At 55.4% G+C, this 8,745-nt stretch overlaps 2 protein-coding genes across 2 annotated transcripts; both read left to right on the top strand.

The window, feature by feature from the left end:
• The first annotated feature begins 2,934 nt into the window (after nt 1-2,934).
• On the top strand, nt 2,935-3,928 carry C10H20orf141 (chromosome 10 C20orf141 homolog). The gene is given in 3 exon segments (XM_031026971.2): nt 2,935-3,149; nt 3,151-3,210; nt 3,288-3,928. Coding segments are annotated over 3 exon segments (645 nt in total). The 5' UTR covers nt 2,935-2,970; the 3' UTR covers nt 3,694-3,928.
• A 334-nt stretch (nt 3,929-4,262) lies between these two features.
• On the top strand, nt 4,263-4,721 carry TMEM239 (transmembrane protein 239). Its single transcript, XM_006732281.2, has one exon. It carries the CDS (start codon nt 4,263-4,265, stop codon nt 4,719-4,721), a length of 459 nt encoding a protein of 152 aa, XP_006732344.1.
• Nucleotides 4,722-8,745: the final 4,024 nt, after the last annotated feature.

The following is an 8,745-nucleotide window of genomic DNA, read 5'->3' on the forward strand; positions in this document are numbered from 1 at the left end:
GGCCGGGGACTCTCCTGCCAACTCTCTAGGGTGGTCGGGTGGCTGGAGGGGGAGGGGAGAGCTGACTTCGGCACCACATAGGCTCAATTTCACACCCACTTCTGCTGTTTGTTGTGTGTGGGTATCCTCGGACAGTAATTTGCTCTCTGAGCCTCTGTTTCCTTATCTGTAAAATGGGGACAATGATAGCTTGGCCCCAGGGTTTTGGTGGTAATGAAGTGAGATAATATGTGGTTTCCTGGGGGCCCTGAAGCTAACCAGATGAATTAAAGGTGGGAAAACAGCTTCAGACAGTCCTCTTATTCCCACATACATGGATGCACTAAAACGATGTCAAGAAAAGAAAGGAGGCCATGTGTTTGGCTGCACAAAGAGAGAAGTGGTAGTATCTCCTGCCTGCCTGGGTCTCCTAATCTTCTGTCCCTGGTGCTGGGGCAGAGCTCACTCTGCACTTGGTGTTCTCCCTGTGATGCAGGTGGGCATTGCATGGGCATGCCCATCCTCTGCTCACCACCTCCCCCAGCTGTCTCTCTTTTGTACATCAAGGTCTTTTCAAGCCCTGCTCCTCAAAGTGTGGCCAAGGACCAAGAGCACCAGCTCGTTAGAGGCTGGGCGCTTGTTAGAAATGCAGAAGCCCACCCCAGACCTACTGAATCAGAATCTGCATTTTAACAAGATCTCCGGAGGATTCAACCCCCGGAGATTCACGTGCACATTAAAGGCTGAGCAGTGCGAGGTGGGAGATTTAGAGCACCTCCATCTAAAATGCATGAGATTCACAACTTTCAAGTTTGATGGTATTTGATGGTGTCTGATGCTGTCACTGGAAATTTTATCTCAAGCTACAAGAGCACATCCACATAATATTGGGATATTGGCATTTCATTCATCCTGGGAGGGTGTATTCCTGATCTCTATAATATGACCCTATATTAATTTTCTTTTCTTTAACTAAATCATTTAGCCGAAATACTACAGAATACAGTTTTAAAGGTAAATCACATTTAAGCTCTCAATAGAAGACTGTTTTCTATGCTTCTCCATTCCCAGATCAACCACTTTTAATTCTGTTATTTCTCCTTGTATTTACCTCTATACTTCTATTGCTATTTCTTAATTTTTCTATGTCTAAATGTTATCTGTAGGTTTCCTGCTATGGAATTAAGGATTTTGCTTTCTTACCACCCTCCTGAACATATATCTTCAAGTACACAAACAAACTCCTTCCATCCTCCCAAAGAGCTAAGTCACTGGAGTCAATATTCAGTGCTTATATATGACCGTGTAAATATTATTGTCCAACTTTTTGTGTTTCCTGGAGTTAGCACTACTTTGTTTTATCATTTGCTTGGTTTTCTAGGCATCAATTACTAATTTAATCCCAAAGCGACCAACAGAACTGAACATTTTGAACATATCTAAAAACCACAGATAATTTCATTTTCTTCTGGAGACATCCCTCCTGGAGCATCTTGCTTTTGATTCCAGCCTGGGTTGTTTGCTTTCTTTACTTGGAAGCACGGCTGACATCCCGAGCCTTTCTCATCATTGCTTTCCTGTGTTTAGCCTCATCTCTTGACTCCCATATTGTCCTCTTAGTTTAATGCCTTGTTTTGCTGAAGCACATCCTCCAGTAGCTTTCTAGGAAAGAGTGTATACGAGGTCAAATTTTTGAGAACTTGCATGGCTTAAAATGTCTTTATTCTACTCTTGTACTTGATAATCATTTGGACAGATCTACGTTTTTAGGTTGGAAATCATTTTCCCTCAGAATTCTGCGGGCATCGCTTTATTACTCTGGCAAGAGCCAGAGCAGAAACAATCGATGAATGGTCCCAAGGGCCACAGGGCCATTGGCTCTATGCTAATGATGTCAAGTCCACCAGGCTTGAGTCTTTGGACAGGGCCCGCTGGAGGCGGATATGCCGCCTGATTTTTGCTTTCTCCTCTCCTGGGGACTGTGTGGCCACCGGACCCTTCCCCCAGCCCCATCATTTTTTCCCTCAAAGTATGATATGTGGAAAGGATTCTGTTCTTAATTATGATCCACTTCTACTCTTGCCTCTTACGTCACTAATCTGAGATGTGCTGAAACCTCTGTAGCCACCACCCATTTACAGATTATCATGGGGATAGGTTTCCTTTCCAGACGACCAATCCCTTCCTTATATGTTCATTTGCCTTACTTTCATTCTCAGAGGGTAACTTTAACCTCCAGTTTGGGGGTTACTATGTTGAAGCCCTCTTACATTACCTATATCATCTCTGGAATCCCAGTATCTGAAACACTTCCCACAGACCACAGGGCTTCGAAACAGCCCCCTCCTGCCCCACCCTGTAGCAGTCCCGTGGGAGCCCAGCCCCAGAAAGTCTCAGGGTGCTTCCTGGCAGAGCCTGCCTCTGCATTTCAGGGCTGTAGTCCTGAAAATTCCCCCACAAGGGCCCACAGGCATCCCACAGCTCTCAGGGGAGAGTGAGCTGCTGACAGGAAGATTGAATGATTGCCCCTGGATACAGAGCTCTGGGAACCCTCAGGAGAAAGAAAGCAGCCCTTCCTCTCTTGCTCAGCTGCCCATGTGATGATGGAGTTAGAATGCCTTCCTGGTAACTCAGATCCTCACGGGGGCCCTGGGGCAGAGAATTCACGAAGACAAGAGGATGAGTCTTAGTTCCCAGAAATCACTGACTTCCTTCTGACTTAGCCCCACCTAAGCCACCAGCTGCTTAGGTGGCCAAAACCAGCAACAGCCCCGTCTGTACCCCAGGGCCCCACCTGGCAATAGGTCACAATGCCCCAGCTGCCCAGTCCCAGAACGGCTGACTGGAGTGGGAGGTGAGGAGGGTGTGGCAGGTGGGTGTGTGGGGAGGGGGGATTCCCACGGAGCTCACTCTTGAGTGTCTGCCAGGGCCTCGCCCCCTCCCATCTCCCCCCCCCAACACTAGTCCTTCCTGTCACTTCCACCTCCCTCCATGACCCAGCTCTGCTTACCCAGGCCCAAAGCCCTTGCTTATCCTATCCCAGTCCCTCCCAGAGGCCTGGGGGCTGGGGAGGGGTCTCATAGTCCAGTGGGTCCATGCATGTCCCCCTGGGGCCCTAGCGTGGCCCAGCTCCGGGACAGTGTCCTAGGGCTGGGAGCACGGGGGCTGACAGCTGGCTGGCCCAGCCTTGCTGCTGCTGGTCAGCTTCCTGGCCCCTGACCTGCTCCACTGGTTAAGTGTGCAGCAGCCCGGCAGGTGGGCCAGTGGCCAACCTCCCGAGGCCCCACCACCACCCTCTCTGTCCACAGGCCCGCAGGCCCCCCGCAGACACTCCTCCCGGGAGGCCGGAGTCAGTGGGCCGCACTCCTGCCTGCGGCGGCAGTCACAGGACAACTCAGCCCCCAGGAGGCCCTGCTACTGGCACTCCTGGGCCTGGGGCTGCTCCTGGGAGCCCGAGGCGTGCCCCTGGCCTTGCTTGGCCTGGCCTTCCGCCCCCATCCAGAAATACACTGGCTCTGCTGCTTCCCCAGATCGCCTTTTCCTCTGTCCTGGGTTGAGCAGGCAGGGGGTTACCCCTTTATCTCCAGCCTGAACTGCAGGGGCCCTTTGGCCCCCCGGCATGGGCGGCGGATACCTGGGTCTGCGTCTGAGACAGCAAGAGAAGGCGGGGCCAAGGGACAGGGAGCCAGGGCAGGATGTGGCAGCAACCTCTGAGCTTGTGGATTCGGGGTGGCCATTCTGGCCTCCTCTGTGGTTCTAGAGAATGGGTGGCCAGAAAGACTTACAGGAGAGCAGAGTGGGCCCGGATATCAGTTAGCAGGGTAGGAACAGGGATCCGGAGAGGGCTTCTCACAAGAAAGCACGAGAATCTGCGTCTGGGGGCTCACCAGACACCCCTGCCAGCCTGGAGGGTCCGTGGAGGGGGATTCAGGTGAGCCTCACATCCTGCAGTGGCTCCTCTCTTGGCGGGACCCCACCCCCACCCGGGTCACAATAGGGATCCTTGGGGGCGGGCAGGGGGGTGAGGGAAGGGGGGGAGTTAAGGGGGGCTCCACTCTGGCTGCTAGGCCATCCTGGGCGCTGCAGGAAGCAACATGACTTAGGTGGCTCTGCCCGGAGGTAAGACCCAGGCCCCAGCTCAAAGCCCTGGCCCGCCCACGCTGGTCCCCTCCTGACCCCTGCACCCACCCACCCCCACCCCACCCCCCGCCTGCCCAGAGGCCCCAGGCATCTCCAGGGCTGCTCCTGCAGCTGGCCTGGCCCTCTCCCCAGGTGCACCAGCCATGACGCCGCAGCCGCAGGTGGAGACAGATGCCATCGGGGCCGGCGAGGGGCCGCAGCGGGCTGCGCCCTGGTCAGCCTGGGCCACGCGGCAGGCCTGGGTGCGCTGGTGTCTGTGCCACGTGCCTCGGAGCTGGGCCCAGTGGTGGGCCACGTCGGGCTGGCGGCAGCCACTCCAGCGTGCGCTGTGGGGGCTGGAGGGGATCCTCTACCTGCTGCTGGCGCTGACGCTGTGCCACGCGCTCTTCACCACCGGCTCCTACCTGCTGAGCTCCCTGTGGCCCGTCGTGGCCGCCGCGTGGCGCCATCTGCTGCCAGCCATCCTGCTGCTGGTGCTCAGCGCCCTCCCCACCCTGCTCTTCACCGCCTCCTTCCTGCTGCTTTTCTCCACGCTGCTGAGCCTCGTGGGCCTCCTCACCTCCATGTCTCACCCAGACTACACTCAGGACTTGGACCAATAGAAGGGCAACCCCATCCCGCTGCCTGTGTCTGTTGAGCCCTGGCCTAGGGCCTGAGGCCCTGGGGAAGGGGAGGGCAGTGGCTTCAGCAGGCCCCAGACCCCACCCCCCAGCCCCCACCCCTGCCCCCGCCCCGTCCCTAGCACTGCTCGGGCCAGGCGTGATGTGGCCTAGCGCTGGCCCCGTAGACCGGCCCAACCTCTGGCCACCTCCCTCAAGCCGATGCTACAGGTACTCGGTGTGGGGCATCGGGGGCTTTGAGAAGAAGGGGCAGGGCAGAAGGGTGAGCCAGGGGCAGAGCTTGGCCAAGCCGCCGAGAGTTCCCACAAGGGTTTGGTGACACCACCAGGGCTCCCTTGGCAACTGGCAGCTGCTTTTCCTCACAGATGCCCAGCTGTCTCAGCTGTAGACTCATTGAGAACTTCTAGCTTGGTAGCCCTCTTTCCCCGAGCTCTAGAAAGGGCCCACTGACAGAAACCTAGCTGAGAGAGGGCTGGCCAGAAGCCCCGTGAGACCTCAACTAACTCACCTCCCGCTCCTTTCTGCCCAGGCATCCCCCACTCCCTAGACTCCCTACCTTCTGCCTCAGTGAGCATCCCCAAGTCTGGGAAGTGGGCCAGCTAGGGTAGTGAGGATCCCAGAGGAGACCTACTTTAAGATACCTAAGGTCTGTGATGGAAAAATGAACAAGAAGTCCCATTTCCCCACTTACACAATGTGTGGCCATGGCCAGTTAATTCTTTTGAACTTCGGTGTTAAGTGGGTCCCAACCCTGTCATGGGGTTGTTGTGAGTCAAAGAAAATACCGCCTATGTGTGAGGTACTTCGTAAAGACCAGAAAACTGTAAGATATTATATTGAAGTCTGAGAATAATCTGTAGGCTCAACGGGTCTTTTGACCCTGAAGGTGGTTCAAAGAGCAGGAAGCTTCCCTGGGCCTTCAGAGAAACGCTCTGTCATGCATACAATTTTGGCCCTCCGAAATTGTGGATGGGTGTGGAGATGTAAAAGGTCGTGTGACATGAAATCTCGAAACATGCACATGCTGAGCTCTCCTGATTGTGAAATGCTTGCAGCTGGGGCCTGGCGCCCGGAGATGCCTGGACAGCTGTGTGAGTGAAGAAAGCAGAGCCCATGGGTTTCTGAAGCTGTCCCGACCGCTGCTCACAGCTCCAGGAAGGTCTGGAAGAGGGCATCCCTTCATGCCCAGCACCCTGGCCCTTCACCCACAGCTCAGACCCACCCACCGGACCCCCACCCAGTTCCTGACCCTCCCTGTCTTCCACCCAGTCGTGACCCCACTGGATATCTAACCCTAAAATTTCTGCTCCTGAAGCCCCAGAACCAAAGTTCCTCTTTCCTGCCACCTAAACATTCAGGCCATGGGAACCAGACCCTAGGACCTAAGTTTATTTTTGCGAAAACCCATTTGCTGTGGAGTTTCATAACCACGCAGGCCACTGGTCAGAGGCCTTCAACATCCAAAGCCCCAAACCCCAGGCACAGTCCTTCCTTCCAGTTTCCTTGTGGTTCTCCCTCAAATGTGGCCTGGTAGGAAGGGCAAGGCAGGACATGGAGATGGTGAAGCCTCATGGTTAGCCTGGGCTCTGGGGTCTTGGCTGAGGATGGGTTTGAATCCCAAGCACTGTTACTTTCTAGCTCCATGGCCTTGGTGGAAATTGTTAAAGTTTACCTTCTTGAACTTCATTTTCCTCAAGGGTAAAACCAAGGAAAGAACACCTGTTTTAGGGCCCCTGTGGGGCTCGTGGCATGTGGGCAAAATTCCTGGACTGACTCCTCATGCCACAAGCTGTAGCTATGCTATCCCCTTTTAGAGATAAGGAGACAGGCTCAGGATCGCCCTTTGCCAGGGGCAAAGCCAGGGTGTTTGAATCCTGGTTCACCCTAGTGGGCTACTCAAGCAAATGCGATGGAGGAAATATAACCGCATGGAAGACCCTGGGGCTTCTCAATGCCTGTTCTTAAGAGCTCCTGTTAGGGATGAAGCCAGGATGCCAGTCTTGGGTCTCTCACTGACTTGGCTGGCCATTGCTGGCCAGGGACGTCACTTCAGAGCCTTGGGGCCATTATGATTAAGGGAGAGAGGAGGTTTTGGCCCAGACCAGGCACACTGCGGAGATGGGGGCAGGAAGGATTTGGACAGAAGCAAGGAGAAGGCCTTCTTCCCTTCCCCACATAAATATATACCTTCTACCCTCCTGTGTCTGCTGGTAGAGGATAAGGTGGTACAGCCAGACTGCAGAGCTGATGGGCAATATTTATCAAATTTGATCAACCAATACCCTGTGACCCAGCAATCCAAAATGAAGTCTCATAGAGGCCCGTAAGGGCCTGGCTCCTCAGAGTGGTCCCACCAGGACCAGAAGTATAGGTATCCCCTGGGAGCTGGCGAGAAATGCAGAGTCTGAGCTCCCCCCTCCCAGGCCTGTGGAATCAGAGCCTGCATTTTAACAAGATCCCAGGTGATACACATGCACACAAATGTTTGAGAAGCACTGCATAAGGGGATGTATTTGAGAGGGATGATTGTACTATTGGTGGTGGCAGGGGATGGGAAAGGTCAAATAAGGTGGATGAGCACAGCTTATTTTACACAGTTAGGTTTAAGCACAGTTAGGAGAGGAAGCTATACGCATTGATCTCGAAATCCTAGTACTGAGTGAAAAGAATGAGAATACAATTCCTTTTACACAAATTTAAAATGTATGCCAGCAAAACTTTTTTTTTTCCCCCTAGAACACGTGAAAACAAAAGATAAACAGAAAGGAATGGCCAACTCTAGGGGCAGGCAAGGGGGAGTGGAGTATACAGATAAAAGGGAAGTGAGGGACCTTGGCATCATGAACGTCATTCCTGAAATTCCTTTAAATGTAGATAAAGTCACTCGTTTAGAGTTAAAAAGCTTAAAAATGCAAGCCTGGGGCAAATGAACAGGCTGGAATGAAGGAGTTCTAGGCCTTTCCGATTTGGGCCAAGAAAGGAGAGCCGCCCCGTTGGCCTGAGTGACCTGGACGGTTAGGTCGGTGTCTTTGCCTGGCCTCCCGCACCGCAGCCCGCAGCCTGCTCTGATGGGGTGGCGGTGGGGGTGGCGTGGGCACCCCGTTACCTGCGTGGCCTGACCAGGATAATCAGATCGGGCGCGGCAGGAGGGACGGGAGCCGAGGAGGCATCAGCCGCCAGATCCGTCGCATCTAAGAGAGCAGAGAGGGAGCCACAGGGCATCCACATATGCTGGGGGGCACCTAGGAGCAGGAGCGTCGGGTACGACTCTCCTCCGCCCCAGGGGCAGAAAGCACCGAGTAGGAGCGATCGGGACGGAGGGTCCGAGAGGGCGGCGTCAAGGGAACTCTGGGGGCGGGGGGCACCTCTTGAGACAGTTGTCAGTGGCCACCCTGGGGAAGGTTGAGGGGTCCCTGGAAGGAGGAGGTGTGCGGCGCGGGAGGATCCCCTAAGAGCCAGCTGCGGGTAGCCGAGAGGGGGCGCTCTTCCGCAGACTCGCGTGTGCGGGGGAAAGTGGGTCCCGGCTCGGGGGTGTGGGGAGCGGCTGTCCTCACCGAGAGGCCACAGGGGGATAGGGTGGAGACCCGCTCCTGCAGGGAGGGGGAGGTGGTCCGCGCCGCGCCGGGAGGTGACTCCGGGAGCAGAGCCAGGTGTGGGGCACTGCGCAATTCGCTCAGGTTGGGGAGAGGGGCCGGGGCGAGGGCTGGAGGGCGTCGAACCGGGCGCGTTGACCGTGCGGGCGGAACGAGGAGGTCAAGGGCCTGAGGCTGAGAAGGAAATGCTGAGCCAAGCCGGGGATCGGAGGGCTGTGGGCACCCACAAAAGGAAGGTGCTAACCATCCCCGGAAAGTCAGCATCCCGCGGAATCGCAACTGGCGGAGCCGGCGACCGACGATGCAAGGCGCGACCCCTAGCGGAGATCTCCCTCTCTGGCAATGAAGAGTCAGGTTTGGTTGGGGTGTGGGGAGGAACGGAAGGGAGAGGCCTCTCACAGGCCGGGACACTA

This window comes from Leptonychotes weddellii, chromosome 10 (assembly GCF_054177405.1).
Source record: "Leptonychotes weddellii isolate Sample4059 chromosome 10, ASM5417740v2, whole genome shotgun sequence".
NCBI lineage: Eukaryota > Metazoa > Chordata > Mammalia > Carnivora > Phocidae > Leptonychotes > Leptonychotes weddellii.